This window comes from Microtus ochrogaster, chromosome 4 (genome assembly GCF_000317375.1).
Source record: "Microtus ochrogaster isolate Prairie Vole_2 chromosome 4, MicOch1.0, whole genome shotgun sequence".
Taxonomy (NCBI): Eukaryota; Metazoa; Chordata; class Mammalia; order Rodentia; family Cricetidae; genus Microtus; species Microtus ochrogaster.
The window spans coordinates 22,416,565-22,436,745 of record NC_022011.1 but is presented as its reverse complement, the minus strand read 5'-3'; the positions used below and the strand labels follow the sequence as shown (position 1 = coordinate 22,436,745).

Below are 20,181 nucleotides of genomic sequence, written 5' to 3'. Positions count from 1 at the left end.
TGGAATGTATCCATTTCAAAATCACTTACTGGGTTCTCACACTGGCCAGATCCAACACACTCACATCCATCTTTCCCCATCCCTCCCTAATACAAACTCTTATAAAAATGTCAACCATGCACTAAATATCTATTCAAAATCTTAAAAGGATTCCGTATGTATTTTAAGATATAAGTACCATTTTCAACTTGGCTTTTTTGAACTCGGGTGTCGGACCATTTTACTGTTACTTTCTATTTCTCCTGTTCTTTGTCATACTTATTAAGTTCCGACAGCATGTCCAGGCCCTGTGTTGGTGGACATTCTTTTAATACTCTGTTTCTGTCCTTTTTATTCCTTTCTTTCCTTATATCCTTCTGATCCTAGACACCAGTTCCCAGTTTAGATCATAAGCAGTCATGTGTGATGTCTTAGAGTATGAGGTCATGTCCTCAGCCCCAGCAATCTTTACTCCTCCCTCCAGTTCCTATTACTACTACCAGTGATGAACAGTAGATACTTGTGTTATAGATTTTAGTTCTCAGAAGGGTTGCTTAATATAAAATATCCAGAGACCACCACAATTATGTTTAATGCTTCACTGATAATTGAGAAGGAGAGGTGACAAGGAGGAAGAAAAAAGAGGAAAATAGAGGAAGAGAAGGGAGAAAGGAAGTAGGAAAGAAAAAAGAAGAAAGGAACAGAAAAAGAGAAGAAAAGAAAGAGAGATGCAGAGAAAGAAGTGTAAGGCAGATATAGAAATGAACAGAAAGAAAAAGGAACAGAAAAGGATTGGGGAATAAAGAAATGAGAAGACACAATGAAAAAAAACAAGAAGAAATGTTTTGGGGACAGCTAGGGAGTTATGCGTGAGTGTAGGGTAGGGGCTACTCTGGATTGCATGAGAGAAGGGGGGGCCTCTATTTTCATTTTCCATGTATTGAGCAAGGAGAATATGACTGGTAAGGATAACTTGAATTTACCCTGGAGTAGGCTTAGGAGGGAGTGGCCAAGGTAAGGAGAAGCTGTCCTAGGAAACATGGAATCCAGGACTGAGGTCAACAGCCCGAAAATGTCAGCTGGAACTTAGACTAACGCCTCAAACATAAAAAGCGAACTCGCTACATATCTCATTCAGTCCTAGCTGAACCAATTCTTTTTCTTAATAAGGTAATGATATTCTGAAAAGCAACTGTGACCTTTCAGGTGTGTTACTGGGAGCACTGATGGGCCCCTGGGGTGGTATAAACCCAGAAAAAGACTTGTCCATTTGATTGAAGATCATGGCAAGTGTTCAAGGGCCTGGAACTATGAAGCTAACTTTTCCTAAAGTTTAATGAGCTGCTCTGTGTTCAAGGAAATGCATGCCTGAGACAATTTTATTAATCCAAGAGGCCCCTAAACAGATGCTTTTAAGAAAGATACACAAAATGAGGCAAGATTAATTTTTATCTGCCTTGGTTCTAGCTTTCAAAAGCTAGCGACCCTTCAATTGTGCTGCTTACTACTCATCCACCCCTGGCTGTGGATGCCAGAGTGCCACTGAATATTCATAGTTGGATGATGATGCTGTGTTGGTAATATTATTCTTTTTTTTTTTTTTTTTTTGGTTTTTCGAGACAGGGTTTCTCTGTGGCTTTGGAGCCTGTCCTGGAACTAGCTCTGTAGACCAGGCTGGTCTCGAACTCACAGAGATCTGCCTGCCTCTGTCTCCCGAGTGCTGGGATTAAAGGCGTGAGCCACCACCGCCCGGCTGGTAATATTATTCTTAACAGCAGCTAGTACATGCATTTCCTGTGTGCCAGAGAGCATGACAATCCAACTACAAAATCCTCCTTATAAAACACCACATGAGAATCAGGAAACAGACATCATAGTTACAGTCTTACAAATAAAGAAACAAAGTTGAAAGAAGCCAATCTGCTTGGGGTCTTACTTGCAAACTAGAAAAGCTAGTATGAACCCCAAATATGGCTTCAGAATCTGGACTCTTTATTACAAAAGACTCTGTTTGCTTTTTTTTTTGACATTTTTGTTATTTTTTTCTTATGATTTCTTTACGCTTTCTCCAAATATTCACCAAGTTACATTAATGACCTTGATGTAGGCTCAATGGGCAAGATGCAGGAATTAAGGAATGTTTGGTTCTTGCTTTTGTGAACGTGGCAATTGAGGGTTAATTTTCAGATGGAATGTTATGGTCCAGGGAAGCTGGAACACTGAATTTATCAGAGTCCTTGAGAAGTAATCTATTGAATCTTCTCTCCCCCTGGGGATCTCTTTGCCCCTGGACAGGACCAGACTATTCTCAACATAGAAGAGTGCCCAAAACAAAATGCATGGAGGAGAAGCCATCTCATATCACTCCAAGAAGAAACAAGGATTTTGTCTGTATGGCTTCCTCATCTGAACAGCCAAGCACTTTAAAACTTTGAATCCTTAAACAGAGAGCTCAAAAACCAGTTCTCATTAGTAGCACAATGTAACATCAAGCAACCAAACCACCTGTCTATGCCTCAGTTTCCTCTACTAAAACAGAACTGTAGTAGTTTCTGTCTCACAGACAATGAATGGGAATTATGGGGCTCCATCTACTTCAGTATGTCGACTTTCAAGAGCTGATGTATTTATTCAGTCAATATTGAGTGAATGGATCCTGCCTCTGAGGCCAAATTCAACCTTTACAATATTTATGATAAAGGTAGTTCTTCAAGTTAATAATGATTTATGCACAGGAGTTAAAAGCAACTAGAATAGAGTTCAAGCAAGGCTTTGCCTTACATAGACAGTACTTAGAAGCTTATATATATATATATGCGCGTTTGTATCTCCTATCTCAGCAATGTGTTTAGATTATCTATCTATTCATCTATCTATCTATCTATCTATCTATCTATCTATCTATCTATCTATCTATCTATCTATCTGGCATCTATGTATCTATCTGGTGTGTTTTATATCTATCTATTGTGTTTAATATCTATATATCCAATATATTTAATACCTATCTAATATAAGGCATGTTGGTGGCATAAGGAATCCATCCTAGTTGTCGTCATCAGATGTTTCTGAGAATGGGGAATAAGGACCCTATTCCATTGCATCTCTGAGGAGCATAGTAGACATTTAGTGCTAGTCTCTTAGTGTTGGCAGTTAGAGGAGATCTTAACCCTAGCCATGGCCCTTTCTGCTGATGTGAAGATGCAGCTAATCCTGGTGGTGTCAATTATTCATGAAGGACATGGCAGAGCCTCTTTGTTCTCTTTAAATTTTTAGCAGTTCTGCTTCCTATCATTACAGGCCCTTAGGGACCAAGTGTCTCGCCACAGAAATATCCCCCTTATTCTATGGCACAGAGTGAGGTAGGCAGAAACAATGAAGAGAGATGTAGGTGTTTCTGAGGCCGCTGGTGTGGAGAAATGTCAAGAGCGCTGGACATGTGGGAATCCCCAGCTCTGGATACTTGGAATCAGTTTGACCCTCTGACTAATTAACTCTATAACTTTGGGAGCATTATTGAATCTCTTAGCCTGTCTGGGAGATTATAACCAGCTAAACTTTTGTTGGCATTGGCAGTATGACATGGGCTGATATAGGCTCCCCAGTAACTGTGAAGGTTGGCAGTAATCTCACTCACACTTTACAGATGAAGCAGTTGGGAAGATAAAACAGGAACAGTGGGATTTCAAATGGTGAGTTCGCCCTCTCTTTTCCTTGATGTTACATAAAGTCCAACAGAGAGAACTTCATAGGAAATAAACAAATGTTACAAAGCATCTAGTGTATAGTTAGTGATTGGCAGAAGGTGGTGATGTTTTTGCCTCCTGCAACCCTATAACTCTATATATGCAGCTGCTGTTTAGATCCCTGAAGGAAAGGACTAAGGATGCAGGAGAACTGGGCCATGGCATGGTGGAGGGGTGATGGGAAGGGCAAGCACAGAGGCCATGGAAATGGATCTCTCATTCGATGACAAAAAGTGAAAAAAAGAAAAAGAAAATGGATCTCATTTACCTAGTATATATGCCAGATACAGATCAAAACCTCTTAGAAAAGCATTGGCTGGCAGGAACAAGAATCCCCCAAACTGCCTAATAGATTAAAATTGACAAGATTTCTGAGGATGTTATTTTCCCTCTGGGATTAATTCAGTAGCAGGGCTTTTTAGAAAATACTTCATCTAGAATGTTTTTCAAATGATGAGCTTCTTGGTATACAAGTATTTACAGCCCTTATGAAGCAGGGAATACGCACAAAGATAATGAGATATGAGTTTTGTGGGTTGAGGGGGTGGGATGAGGTAAGCTGACCCTCACTTTATCGTTGCTAATACTTTATGCCTGGTCTTCTGAGTTAAGTGCCTCTTAATTGTCGGCTCATTTAGCATAAAAAGAGGGGTTGTGAGTGATTGCTGCATTGTTTTGATTTCAATTACATAAATAAAGAAAGTGAGATGTTAAGTAGTTGTTCAAATCACTGGGCTTTTGACTCAGACTGTCTGACTCCAGTACTCTGGTCAGAATCATTGACCTGATAAATACAGACTGGGAGGCAGAAGAACCAGATGCAAGGACTTAAAGAAAGATAGGTGTCAGGAGCAGGGATCCCAGGAACCTCAATGATTTAAATCATTGCAGTTTCTAGTCTTCCCTTGCTTACATGAAGCCCACATGATGGTAGGCGCAGGAATCGATGGCATTAGGGAAGCAAGTGAAAAATTTTAGGATTCTGGATTCATGGAACAGTACCAGATTCAGAGTGTCTTTGGGATTGAACTCAACACCTCCAAGGAACTGGGGAGAAAAATCACGGGAGATTATGCTGGAAGAGCCAGGCCTGGAACTGGTGTGTATTATAGAGTCTGTCTATAATCCATCATCACCCCAAACCTCAGCACATCATCCCAGCTAGATCCAAGCATAGAGCATAGTTGGGGAAGCTCAAAAAGCAATCCCTCATTGTGCAACTTCTCATATGGAGCAGAACACAGAGCTGGGTGGCCACCTAGACATCTTCTCCATGCCCTTTATGGATGCTGAAAGCCTTTCTGCCCGAATGAGGTAAAGACCTAAGAGAAGAAGCCAGATAGGAGCTACAGGAGAATCCTGGCAGTATTGACAGCATACAAAGAAGTGAAGGATATGAGCTTAACCTGAGAATTATTCTCACCCTTCATCACTATCCCCAGTGTTTATTACAGTAAAGGGCCAAAGAATCAGATTGGTAGGTTGTAGAACCATTCTAGAGTCAAGCAAAGAGCTAGTAGAACAAAAAGAGGTGGGGCTGGACATATGGTTTAGTCATTAAAGTCCTTGTCGAGCTAACATGGAGACAAATTTGGTCCCAAGAGTCCATCTAACAGACAAGTATGGTAGCATGCGTCTGTCATCCCAGCACTTCTATGGTGAGACAGAAGGCAGAGGCAGGTGAATTCCCAAAAGCTTATGAGTCAGCTAGCCTGGTGTATGCACAGATGACCATCTAAGGAATTTGCCATGGCTCTAACAAGGTGTAGGGCAAAGACTGACTTCCAAGGTTGTCCTCTGACAACCACAAGCTTGCCATGGCACACACATGCACATAGACAGTTGTGAACACACATGCACACACATACATCATACACATAGAGAGAGTGATTTAAAAAAGAATAAAGAGGGCGGTGATGGCGCACGCCTTTAATTCCAGCACTTGAAAGGCAGAGACAGGTGGATCTCTGAGTTTGAAGCCAGCCTGGTCTACAGAGCGAGTTCCAGGACAGTCATGACGGTCCCTCAGAGAAACCCTGTCTAGAGAAAACAAAATGAATGAATGAATGAATGAATAAATAAATAAATAAATAAATAAATAAATAAATAAATAGGAGACTTTGTGAGCAGAAAACTGTTATAGCTCTCTGCAGTAACAACCTAGGTAAGTGATATTGGGACCACAATGCAACAGCAGAAGGATGGACTGCAGGTTAGTTTCAGTAACAACTTGACACAGTCCAGAGTTGTAAGAGAGCACCTCAGTCAAAGAATTGCTTCAACTAGCCTGGCCTTTAGACATGTCTGGAAGCCCCTATCTTGATGGATGTCAGTGGTCTCAGTCTTGGGCAGATGGTCCAAGTTGTATAAGAAAATCAGCTAAGCATGAGCCATGGACAGCAAGCTGGCAAGCAGCATCCTCTATAGTTTCTGCTTTGAGTTCCTGCCCTGTTGAAGGTCTTCCCTTTCTTGAGCTTTTACTATGTCTCCTAGCAACAGCTGGCTGCAACCTGTAAGATGAAAGAAACTTTTCCTCTCCAAGTTTCCAAGTTGCTGTAGGTCATAATATTTGTCGCAACAACAGAAACCAAGCTAAGACAGATGAAGAGAGGTGGTGGACACAGGAAAGACCCTGTTGTTTATAATTTTTCAGCTGAAGGCATACCCTCCACTTCTCATGAAAGCCACTGGGCTCCTTACCCTCATGAATCAGCTCATTCCAAATGCACTTTTCACATAGTTCTTCTGTTCCCACCATGGCCCGGTTCACTCACCATCCTGAGATTGGAGTGGAGATGGCATCTCCACAAGGAAGTGGCTTCCTGATTCTACAACATACTCTATCCCAGGTCTCTGTTATAGACCCTCATGGTAGCACATATCTCTTTCAAGCCCACAGCAGAGTTATCTGTGTCGTTATTTGATTAATGTCCACTTTTGCTTTATTGAATTTCTCATTCAAAGAGGAGAATCTGTCTTACTGCTTGTTCAATTTCTAGTGCATAATTGAATATCCTGAACTGAGCAGATCTTCACAATCTATGTCCTGGATGTGTGTGAGTGGACAAATGAATGAATCATAGGATTTTGAAAGGACATCATGTCAGAGAAGAACTAACCATAGTTCTTAGGTTGTAGGCTTGAGTAGCTGGGTCAATCTCGGTGACTTTCATGATCAATCATGGTTCTGTTTTCAATAAATTACTCTTGGAAGCTGATATCTCCACAGAGAGATTTTTCTCTTCTCCCTGCTGCTGTGACATGATCTCTGCTCTACCCTGCCCCTCCAACAATGATGAATTGAAATCTTCAGAAAGATAACTTTCAACCATTGGGGGAAACAATGACTTCTTGAAATTTGCAGGAAAATGGATAGATCTAGAAAACATCATATTGTGTGACCCAGAAAGACAAATATAAAATGTGCTCACTCATAAGTGGCTTTTAGACATAAAGCAAAGAAAAACCAGCCTACATTTTACAGTTTCAGAGAACCTAGACAACAAAGAGGACTCTAAGAGAGACGTATGTGAATATAACCCACATGGGAAGTAGAAAAAGACAAGATCTCCTGAGTAAATTGGGAGCATGGGGATCATGGGAGAGGATAAAAGGGGAAGGGAGAGGAATGGAAGGGAGTGGATAAAAATATATAGCCCAATAAAAACAATTAAAAAGAGTCCTATATCACAACTGTCTCTTGCTGAGATTGGGATGTCTTCCTGTGATGGTTAGCGCCTCCTGTCAACTTGACAGAACCTAGAATCGCCTGGAAGACAGGCCTCTGGGCATGCCTGTGGGGAATGATCTTGATTGCATTAATTGAGGTGGGATGATCCACTCACTGTGGGTGGCACCATTCCCCAGCAAGGATCCTAGGTTGCATAAATGGAGAAAGGGAACTGACAACAGCGCAGACTCATCATTCAGTTTCCTGATTGTGGATATGAGGTGACCAGCTGCTTCCAGCTTCTGTTGTATGACTTCTCTACCACGATAGACAGTACCCTTTTACTTGAGTAAAAAAAAAAAAAAAAAAAAAAAAACCAAAAAACCAAAAAAACCTTTCTCCCTTATATTGCTTTTGTCAAGTTTTTTTTTTTTTAAATCTGAGCAACAAGAAAAGAAATGAAGGCATTACCCTATACACCTAAGTTCCTTAAAACACTGAGGTTCTTTCTTCATGTTCTCAAGGTTTCATGCTAAAGAATCATGTATTCATCATTTAGAGAGGACCACCAGCTCCTGGGCCCATTGGACCCTACATGAAGATATAGGAAGCCCCAGTAGAGACTCCGCCTTCCCTTTTGTGGTTGCTTCATTTCAAGGGTTTGAATAATGCTGAGAGATATCTCATCCATAATGAATGGATGAACTACAGCCAGTTAACTCTGAAAGTTAAACAGTACTTTCCTTTCTAAGACCCATGGAAGGACCCTGCCTTCCACTCTGAGGTCCATTCACCAGAAGTAGGGAATCAACATTATATTACTAAACTGTAGAGTTTCTTTGAAATTCACCAGTTTTCCCATCAGGCCACATTCTCTGTTCCAGGAGCTGACCTAGGGTACCATACGCACTTCTATGTTTCCCTAGTTTGGTTTCCTGGCTTTAATAAATCCTGACCAAAGCAAATTAGCTTACATTTGCCCACCACCGTGCATCATTTAGAGAAATCAGGACAGAAACTCAGGTAGGAACTTGGAGTCAGGAATGGAAGCAGAGGTCATGCTATTTACTGACCTCTTCAGCTTGCTTTCTTATATTACCCAGGACCACCTCTCCAGGAGGGGCCTTGCCCCCAATGGGCCAGGTCCTCCTCACAAATTAAGAAAATTCTCTCACAGATTTGCCAACGGGCTAATCTGTTAAAGATAATTCCCCAACTGAGATCCCCTGTTCCTGGATATGTCTAATGCCAAGACATATAACTTGTTTTCTTAGTCTCTTCTGTTATGTGACAGTTTCTTAGGTGCTCTTTGCTTTTTTATTTTCATTACCTTGCCAGTTTTTAGGAGTCCTGGTTAGATATTTTGAAGAATTAGCTTTGATCTGAACTTGTTCAATGCTTTGTGATTAAACTTTTAAAGGTTTGGGTAGAGGTGAAGTGCCAATCCCATTGCATATCTTGAGAAGTGTAATATATGAACAAGAGTAAACCCTGTTTGAAACCGAATATTTTTCAGAAGTGAAAAGCTATTCAGCCCCTGCTTTAGGTCTGAGATTTTTCTTGGTACTGTGAATACAAAGGGCAACCTCTCTGTCTCTGCCCTCTTCACTGCTCCTAACCTTCACCCTTTTACCTCACCTTCTCTCCCTCTGTTCCTCTATCTCTGCCCCTTTCCTTCCCTCTATTTCTCTAGAAAATTAATAGACTGTATTTCAGGAGTAATGACAACCCCATTTTTCTCCCTTTCATGTGATGCCATGAGGTAGACATAAGCATTTTACTTTATAGGTTTTAAGTTGTTCACAATCATCTAGCTATTGAAAGACAGAGCTGAAGGTAGAATTCAGGGTTTTTTGACCACATAGCCATGCATGCTTCCTACTAGATAAGACCTCAAACTATGAAATGCTGTTCAGTTGAACCCATGCATGAAGGAAAAAGCCATAAGGATTCTCCTGTATCTTTCACAAAAGTGTTTACCTAGACACGGACTGCTGTATGGCTTCTCAGAGGAGGTTACATTTGACTTAAGCAAAAAGATCATTCTGGAAAGAAGAAACAGGATTCAAAAATACCCAGATGTCAGAAGAGCGAGCAGGTCAGTGTGAGTGGAGGAGATGTAGGGGAGGGAGATGTTGATCTAGCACCATCTTCCTGGAGTCCTTTCCTGAGGATGTCTGTGAGATCAACCCTTCTCACCTTCTCGTCTCTCTGATTCTAGGACCCAGATGGTGGAGCATCAAGAGCATGAAGCACAGGGTCAAGAGGCTTAAAGCGCATTGTCTCTGCTATTCTTACCACTCTCGCTCCCCTCTCCATCAGTGCCTGCATCTATCTATCAAATGGGATGGCACTCACTGCCAACGGGATCACTGCTCTGATGAGGGAAGTAGGGGAGAAAACCCAGTAACAATCTAAAAATCATGCCACTTCCAGAAATGGAGCACACCTGAGTCATGATACCCAAACTCAGGAGGCTCATCAAGAAGGCATGCTGGATGGGATTGGAAGAACGCCCACACAGGTCCTCACAGGACTCCCACCCCATTGCTTACTTTGTTGCTTTCATTTTAAGGACTCATGGACCAATTTTCCACCAGTTTCTCAGGATTTGATTAGGGGCATTAGCATCTCAGGCCATCTGGTTATGCTGCAGTCTGAGAAAATTACATATCCAAGGCTTTGATGGGGCAGTGGATACATTTGGGCCACTACAGCGACCACACATCCTGCTCTGGTCTGAATTAGTTCTCAATGCCCTATTATAGCTCTAGAAAATCACAGCTAACGTTGGCATTCTTTGTGAGCTATTTGCAAAATTTCCACCCAAGTCTTCACTGAAAAGATGACAGAAATCTTGGTGCTGCAAAGACTGTAGTCTTAGAGAAACCCAGGTTAGGCAGTTTTATCCTAATGAGGTTTAATCTTCACAATCACATCAATATCAAGTTAGAATATGTATGCCTGGCCACAGTCTCACAGCTTTTGAAATGTCTATGTTTATTGCTGAAAATTCACTAAAGGGTGTGTGTGTGTGTGTGTGTGTGTGTGTGATTGTGTGTTCATGTATACATGTGTGTACATGCATGTGGAGGCTAGATGTCATTCCCAAGCAACTGTTTGCCTTGTTTATTGAAAAAGAGTCTCACACTGATTTGGAACTTTCAAGTGGTTGCCCCAAAATATGCCTGTCTCTGCCTCACTGGCTTTAGTTTTAGTATAGGTTCTGGAGATCAGACTCCAGTGCATAGCAAACCCCTTACTGACTGAGCCATCTCCCAAGTCCTGAGTACATGGAAGCATGAGAATGAATGCCCTATGTTCTCCTAACATTCTGGTTTGTTGAGTGGGAAAAGAACAGGCCTAGGATCACCTGGAGTGGGGTACAAATTTTAACTCTTCTATTGCTTCCTGGGCTTTGTGAAGCCATAGTGGCATCTCCACTGTGTGGGGCATTCCAGGAAAAATGGCCTCTGTGGCAAATTAGTGCAAACTTAGGAACTCCCAAAACATGTCTTTCTTATATTGTGCCTCTGGAAATCCCAGATCCACAATGGATTTCATTCTGCTGAAACCAAAGTGTCAGCAGAGTTGTTCTCTTCCATGGGCTCTAGATGCCATGTCTCTCTCGACATCTAGAACCCACCTGCTGTCCTTGGCTCATAGCCCCACTCTGTCAGTAAAGTCACATGGAGGCACCTTAACCCCCCCCCCCCCAGCTCTTCTGCTTCCCTCTTCTGGCTTCTTTCTCATGGTTTCTTTGGGAACAGCCACAATCTGAGAAAAGTTCTCCATTTTAAGACTTTTACCATAATCAAATTTGTGAAATTCCCATTGCTCTGTAAGGGACACACTCAAAGGGGCCAGAGACTCAGGGGTCTTCAAAAGCTATTGTTCTGTCTACTGCAACAATTGTACCCAGGGTGGCCATGACAGTGATGGGGAGCATCTCCATTCCTTTGCAAGAGTGTCATAGACAATGCAGGTGAAATTGCCCTCAGGGGGTCGCTGGCCATATGAACAGTCACCAGCCATTGTCTTGGGAGGACTCTGGTTCTAACGTGGAGGACTCACTCATAACCACAAGGGGTGGAGGGGTTCCCCACAGTCCCCAGGCCCAATCTTCCTTTCTGCAAGACCATCAAGCCTGCTCAGCTCAGATGACTATCTCTATGTGTATGTATGTGCTTGGTCTACACTCTTTCCTTTAATGGTGACCTTAAATTGCTTCATTGATCTTACCAATCTTCTCTGGAAGAAATAGTCTTCAAGAAGCCTTCGCTCTGGAGAGACAGGTAGTGGAACCGCACCTTTAAGTCTGTCCAAAGATGAAGCCAGACCACATCCTCTTGGCCTCAGTGTGTAGACTCTCACTGAATTTTTTATTTTACTTCAATACTATTTGACAGCCTTAAGAGCGCAGCATAGGAGACTTGGTAGAAATATTACACTCCCTGAAGCAGCCCTCATGAGAATTCTCAGAACTTTCTCATATATGTTCTTTATGAGAAGCCAAAGAACAGCCATTTAGTCTCCAAACCAGGGTTCTTCTTTCTAACGGGTGTGTTTCCATCAAATAGACATAGCTTGCTTGCATATTTGATCACTTTCCCCTATTTTCACCAGCTATTATGAAGCCCAGAGAGAAAATTGCTGTCCATCTCAGACAAAGCTTTAAAACATCTTAGCCTGCGTAATGCCCATTAGCTTATTTTTCTCCTCTTATTGTCCCTTTTCTCTAATTCCTTCACCATTTTTTTTCATTTTAGTTATCATTGATACTATCTGCAAGCCCAGAATAAGGCAGAGTAAAAATTATGGTAAGTATCCCAGAATTTCTTTTCATATATGAGAAACACAGTCTTGATGTTTCTATTTGTTCTCAGCACAAAAAGAAAGAGGAAAAAATTCAGTGATAATATATGCGAATTAACTGTTCTGGTTTGCTTTCCGTTACTATGATAAAACATTCTGACCCAAAGCAGCATGATAAGAAGAGGTACATTTGGATTACAGTTCCAGGTAGCAGTTCATCACTGAGGGAAGTTGGCGCAGGAAGTCAAATCAAGAACCTGGAGAGAGGAATTGAGGCAGAGACCACAGGGGAATGCCTTACTAGCTTGCTCAGACCACAAGATTGGGCATCTCAGCAGTCCCAGGCTGATGCTGAAGGTCTGAAAGGTTACTGGAGAGCTACTACTCTTTAGCTCGCATTGGAAGCCTAAAGAAACTGGTTCTACTATCATTGAAGGAGCGCTGCAGCAACAGGATGGATAGCCTTGCCAGCAAGAGTGAAACCAAAGAGGCAAGAAGCAAAGATTCTGCTTCCATGTCTTTTTATCTGGGTGGCTCTTCTTGAAAGATGCCTTCCACATTTAGGGTGGCCTTCCCTAGTAAAACAATCTGACAAAGAAAGTCCTAGTCATGCCCAGGACATTGTATTTTAGTTGATTCCAGAGTCAATCAAGTTGGCAAGTAAGTGTAATGAACCATCACACTGACCCTTGGCAGGACTGAAGCCAGCATCACCATAAGGACAGGTTTTTGTGCTGGCAATGGAAAGAACCCCCACACTTTGTTTGCAGAACACACCAAGACCATAAATGCCAGTATTCTAAACGGTTTGCTTGCGGTTAGCAGATTGCTGAAACCAAAAGTATTCTCTTTTTCTCAGGGACATTTATTTTTTATTGTATCTTTACTCATGGTCAGAAGACAACAGCAAATTTGTGAAGGAGATTGAATATCCGTTTGCAAAGCGTTCTGAAACTTTCATGCCCTTGCTTTTGGATGTGAGCTTGTGTTCTTAGAAAGGAAATGCAGAAATGACCTTCGTTGGCTGGGAAAATGACTCTGGTAAGCTGCATCCTACACAAGCATGAGAACCCAAGTCCCATCCTCAGCATCCATGTAGAAAAGAGAGGTGTGGTGGTGCCTATTGTCCCAGTGCAGGGGAGGTAGAGACAGGGCAATTCCTGGGGCTTGCTGGCCAGCCAGCCTCAGTAAGTTGGAAGCTTTGGGTTCAGTGGCAGACTTTATTTAAAAAAATAAGATGGATAATGACTAGGAAAGACACCTGATGACCCAGTGTCAACCTCTGGCTTACACACACACACACACACACACACACACACACACACACACACACACACATTTGTTTTACACTTTAGAAAACTCTGGTAATTGTAAAAAATCAAGGTTTTTTTTTTTTTAAATCAATACTAACAAAACCTCTCCTGAAACTGAGCAAGAGGAAATCATAAGAACTCATCTCTGAGGCCAGCAAACAGAATCACAACTTAGAAACCTCTCAAATTCTGTCAGATCATGCCTTCTCTTCTGAGTCTGTGCATCCACAGAGTCTAGAGCATGGCATGTGAGTAATACCACCTCCCCTCAGAGAGATGAAAGTTCCAGGTAAGCCTCAGTAGAACATGTCAAGCCTAGTATTTATCCATGTGAATGGCAGATAGTGTGCATTGGACATACACACCATGACACATTGAAACTATGGAAGAAAAATCCACTGTACCTGAACTATATAGAATAAATTTTGATTTCCTTCACTTTTCCTACTCTGCAAAGATGTGTCTGAAAGATTGCACACAGAATACTCCCATGTATGATCACTCTCCTGGGTGTGCTGAGGTTCATGTGCAATTCTCAGTGTGACAGATCAATCTCTGTGCACATTTTTCTCACTTAAGAAAATATACCACTGCACAAGTGGATTAGAATGTTACTCTTAAGGATCATGTCAAGCACTGAAATTAATTGAAAAGGACATCATCACTCTCTTGGCATTTTGTATGGCTTCAGTGGGATGTGACATGTGTAGGTATCTCATAATTATCAACACAGCACTTAATTACGATGCCAAGATTCAGTGTCACTCTATAAACACTATGCCTGGGACCACTGTGTCCTCACATGACATGCTGAGACCATCCTAGCCCCAGAGGCACCATCTGTGAGGCTCAACCTAACCTCACTACAACAATCAATAAAGGCTTTTGCTGCCCATGTGAGTGCCAACTCTGTGGTGGATTATTCCTACAAATGACAAACCATGTAAGAATCACAATGTCAATTTCAACTCCATTTGTGCCATCATGACCTTGAAGAAACAGAATCACCAGCAAACTTACCACTCCACCGCCGGCTGAGTGCACAAGCACAGACATCCCTTCCCGGAGGTTGGCAATCTCAAAGAGCATCGTGTATGCTGTGACGAAGTTCATGGGGAAAGCAGCAGCCTCCGAGAAACTCATGTCATCTGGGATCTTGTAGACAAACTCCACTGGTGTGCAGACTACCTCAGCCCAGGCATTGTAGTTGACAAATGCCATGACACGGTCTCCAATCTGGGAATAAAGAAATACAGAGTTAAAGGAAACTGATGATGGAGTTCTAAGGAGTACTGCGCTCATAGGGAGCTGTCCATGGTACAAATATGCAGTGTTTCTCTGACATCACTGGCATAGGCTGCTTCTCCTAATCTGTAGAAGTCCTTCTGATTTCCATATTTGTGCTTTGATGCAACAATCACATGTCTATATACTTGCAGTAAAATCTCCAGTAAACTGCTATAAATCATATGATTATTTAATGAGCCATTGAGAGCTTTTAGCTTCCTAACTACCTATCTTCCCTTCAATTGTCTCCTCTTCACAGCCATGAATTTAGAAAAACTCATTCTGTCACTAGAATAATACTCCTATTTCTTTTCCTTTACCTCCTCTCTTATTTCTTTTCCTCCTTCTTTTCAAGCAGTCTCATGCTCGCTAGGATGGCCTAAAATCTACTACGTAGCAGAAGGTGACCTTAACTTCTGATCCTCCTCTCTCCACCTTCTGAGAACTGGGGTTTAAGGTATGCGCCAGTATGTCTGGTTTTATGCACTGCTGAAGTCTTGAACCCAGGACCTCGTGCATGCTAGATAAGCACTCTACTAATTGAGCTATATCCTTGTTTTCTGCCACTAGGATTCTGAAGACTGTTTAGGTGCTAGCAGACGCTTGAAGAGTATCAGTACACCTGACAAAGGTAGGATGATACACATCCTTCATCTCTCCTTCCCCAGCTGTCATTCACCCAAACCTCATGCCCTTCCTTTAAGGCTTCTTTTAGCCCTCATAGCCAAGTACCCTTCATATTCAAGAAATATGAATTTCTTTTCATGAGAGGTTGTTGTATTTGCATATTTGATTATAGCAGAAAAAACCATTTGCTGGGCAAAACCAATTCTATACTGAGCTCTAACCTCCATATTACATCAGTTATTTAGTCTCCATGACAGCTTTCTGGGGTAGTAGCCCCACTACTCACTTGTTGACACTGAAGGTGCATTATGACCTCTGCTCCGAGGTCACACAGACAAAGAGCTGTCTGTTTCCATATATCATATACATCATTTCATACTATCACAGTGCTCTCCAGCCATGATTGTTTATGTAAGCCCCCTCTTGGCCTTGAATTCCAAGCACAGGTGGTATAATGGTAAATGAGTTACAGTTCATACTCTTAAATTGTTCTCATCGTCTGAAAAATTGCAGGTGGAAAATACTTTGGGTGGTGGGGCTTAGGAGGCAACTCTTCCTGGAAGGAATATTTCAGTAGAAAATCAACTCTTAAGCTGATGATGTGAGCATGGCAATGTTTCAGACAGTGGCCCAAAGGAGTGAAGACCATGTTTTTCATGTGTGGAAGGGTCGATGTGTTCTAAGAGATTCCACAGTAGTCTGCTTCCTAAAACCAGACAGTTCTGTTTATTTGAAAATAAGATTGCTTCACACAGATTCTAGATGGTTTTCGCTGCTTACGTCAGACTTAAAATTTTACCTCGTATCCTTTCACGCTGTCCCCCAGAGCTTCAACAATCCCAGAACACTCGAATCCTGGCACCAAGGGTGTCTTAGGAGGGTTGTCAATATTCCCTTGTCGCACCATCAGGTCAATGAAGTTCAAACCACTGTGGACAGCAAGCAGAAAGGAAGAGATTCAAAATGAGATTTCCCCCCAGAGCATCACTGCGGCCTTTTCTTCCCTTCCCCTGCCTTCTGCCTTCTCCCTCTTTTCCTTTTGTAAAAAAAAAATTCCTTCTTGCCAAAGTGTCCCTGATAGTAATGCCACTTAGCTAGATATCAGCAATAAAACAAAATTCAATTATCTCTATGCGGATAAGTAATTCTTTCCCGGCACTGAAGATCGCTGCAGTTCACGCACTAATTTGGCCCCTTATCCTCCCTCAGAGTCTGTTTGCGCTTATCCCGAAAACACAGAGTGACTAGATTGATCATTAGACTTTCTAGCACTTAATCCAAGGGAACAAATATACTAGGGCGTGGTTAAGAACAGACAAATGGAAAGAAGCCAGACACAATGGCTACTGGTCGATCTATGAGACAGAAAGAGAAAGGAGACCTGATTTAAAAGGGTTCAAGACAACCAACCACCTCTCCTCGATCATGACATATATTTATGCCAGCACTGTGCCCAAGGAGCAGTAATAGTGAGCGGGACACATCAAGAGACTACATCAGTTCCTACGGGAGGAATGTGGCTCAGAGAAGAGCTATCAAAGGATGGCCCCAGTGGTGTGAGAATACAGAATCTAAGTCCAGTCTGGATGAGACAAATGTCTTAGTTAGGGTTTCTATTGCTGTGACAAAACATCATGACCAAAAAACAAGTTGAGGAGGAAAGGGTTTATTTGGCTGACACTTCAGCATTGCTGTTTATCACTGAAGGAAGTCAGGTCAGGAACCCAAACAGGTCAGGATTCTGGAGGCAGGAACTGATGAAGAGGCCATGGAGGGGTGTTACTTACTGGCTTGCTTCCCCTGACTTGCTCAGTCCGCATTCTTATAGAACCCAGGACCAACAGCCCAGGATGGCACCACCCACCACGGGCTATGCCCTCCCCCATTGATCACTGAATGAGAAAATGTCTTATAGCTGGATCTGAAAAAGGCATTTCCTCAGCTGAAGCTCCTTCCTCTGATGACTCTAGCTTGCATCAAGTTGTCACACAAAACCAGCCAGTACAAGAAGTTAGAGTGTTTTCTGTTAGCTCATTACTTTAAAAATGAGACAGTCATGAAACTTACATCTAAGTCATAGCCACAGGAAATCATATGCGCAATTTCACTGATGCCATCAATGTACCCAATGGCTTTGTGTACGTTGGCTTCAATCTAGAGATGCATTTAACTTCATTTGCTGACTGCACAGAGGAACACATCTCATTGAAAACATGCCTTTTATCAAGAGATGCAGTCTTTACAAGCTTCTCATTTTCATTAGCTACCATTTAAAAGAAATGATTCCATCTAACTCAAGGTCCACTAGCAACTGCCCAAGCAAGAAAGCTTGACAGATTTTGAACACAGAGGCCTCTTTGACTCTGACTCAACTGGTGTCCCCTGCTCTCGCTCATTAGTCTCATCCATACAGGATGGAGGAAGGCAAAGAGGATGATTTCCTTGAAGGATGGGTTTAAGAGTTGACACTTTTTCAGGATCCTCCTGATTTGTGAGTGAAGAGAGGTCCCCAACTTGCTTCAGGTGATGGATCTCTTGTAAGGAGCCCTTTGGAAGACGACTGTGAGCCTTATGATACTCCTTAATTTCTATAGTTCCTAGCATGGTCCTTCAGTCACACCATAAAGGAAGTGCTCCAAGAACGCCTGCTAAACAGAAGGACTAGGCATGGATATGTGAATGTTTGCACTGCAGGTCGAAAGCACCTTTTTCCAACACCAGAAGGATGAGAACACTTGAAATGGATGCTCAGATTTCCAAGAGTTCTACTTTGATGTTTTTAAATAATCATTTCTGTCATTTCTTAGTCAAATTGTTTTCCAACAATAAGTCCTGTTTCTTAAAGATCTGGGGATATGGTGGTCAAAGCTCAACTCCACCACTTCTAACTATATGAATAAATAACTTGGCTTCTCTGCCCTTGGTTTCCCCATCTGAAGGCAAGGGTTAGGCAGCACCTACAGGCTTGTGAAAATTAATGAATTGTGAAGCCCTGAAACATAGCATTGGCTTCATAGAATGTATTCAAGAAACATCAGGCTTACAGTGCATATTTTCAGTTAAGAAGGCAAGAAGTATGAACATTTGAGGAAGCCTCACACCTCTTTTTAAAATAAAATAGGGGGTGTGTTGAAAAAAGAAACCATTCCAGAGCTTACATGGGACAACATCAACTACATACAAACCTCGCTTATGTGAAAAGGTCCATTGTTCTAAGTCACGGTAGAATAATAAAAAGAATTTCTGTGTCTCGAATCAAGCACTCCACCTCACCCACGCACAGTTCAGCTCACTGTCTCCCTTTGTGTGATAACTTATGGTTTTCTGAGACCCAGATAGCAAAATGCCAGAAAACAACCACTCAGCCATTTTGAAACCACAGCCACCCTGGAGAAAGCTTCATGTTAGACGCCCATTACACCGCTCAAGAAGGCTGTCTTCAATCGCCTTCAGCATGAAGTGGATCTAGTGGCTGTGAGCTGAGATCCATGCTACTGAACTCTCAGTGAGAAGAGTTAAGATTTACTGTTTCCACACTAAGATACTCGGTGATTCCATCCCGGGAGACAAGCACTTCAGGGTCTGTTTCGGTACAGGAGACCTGACCTGTTGCCATTGGACTACATGTATCCATGGCATCCTCTGCATCTTCTTGAAACAGGGATAGCTTGAGTTTGTTAGGAGTTTGATTTGTGGTAGGGACTGTACTGAGGATTTTGTTTGATTATTTTAAACTCAACAATACTCCCATGAGCGATGGTACCTATTTCCAAGTGAGGAAACCAGAGACACAAAGATTAAGCCAGTATTAGCTTTAAAAAACATGAAAGGATTTGACTTCAAGCATAATATAAACTTGAGCCTTTATAGAGGCCAGAGGACATTGGGTGGCCACCTCTATCATGATCCAGTTTATACCCTTGAGACAGAGTCTTTTCACTGAATTCGAAACTATGCTGGCAGCCAGCAAGCCCCAGTGATGCTCCTGTTTCTGCCTCCCTCAGTGCTGAGGTCACAGTCATGTATGATGCCACATCTGGCTTCCATGGGCACCACGGAATTTGAACTCAAGTTCTCAAGCTTGTAGAACAAATGTTCTTATCATCCGAGCCATCTCCCCAACCTCCTGAGTAGGCTGCCTTTCCATGAAAACTTCTCCAGCAATCACGCTGGGGGAATTGGCACGGCCGAGGGCAGCATGTATAACTCCTTACCCCTTCCCACTTGTCAGCAGCTCAGTGTACCAAAAGGGAGTCCAATACTGGAAGCGTGGCCATTCATAATCCAAGCAGAAACTATTCTTTTTGAAGAAAAAGATTTATTCTTAATTATTTGTGTGTGTGTTTGTGTCTGCCTGTGCGTATGTGTATATGAAGCAGGCACCTGAGGAGACTAGAGGCATGGGAAACCCATGAACTTGAAGTTACAGGCATCTGCGAGCCACCTAATGTGTGTTCTAGGAACTGAACGTGGGTCCTCCACAAGAGCAGTGTGCAATCTTAACACTAAGCCATCTTCTTGTGAATTTCTGGTATCCACGGAAGCCAGAAGAGGGTGCTGAATCCCCTGGAACTGTAGTTACAGATGGCTGTGAGCTACCATGTGAGTGCTGGGGACTGAACCTGGGTCTCCGAGAAGAGCAGCCAATGCTCTTATGATGTGGGAGTGTCATATATCAATCTGTTGATTTCATTGGTTAAGTAATAAACAAACTGCTTGGGCTCATAGCTTAGAACATAGGTGG

At 42.3% G+C, this 20,181-nt stretch overlaps 1 protein-coding gene across 1 annotated transcript in view; it reads right to left on the bottom strand.

The window, feature by feature from the left end:
* Vat1l (vesicle amine transport 1 like) overlaps positions 1 to 20,181 on the bottom strand; it is a 153,170-nt gene that overhangs the window by 113,561 nt on the left and 19,428 nt on the right. Inside the window, exons 2-3 of the mRNA XM_005345720.3 lie at positions 16,237 to 16,366; positions 14,544 to 14,759 (exon numbers count right to left, since the gene is read on the bottom strand). Coding sequence (XP_005345777.1) covers positions 14,544 to 14,759; positions 16,237 to 16,366 — 346 coding nt within the window. The remainder of the gene's footprint in view (positions 1 to 14,543; positions 14,760 to 16,236; positions 16,367 to 20,181) is intronic.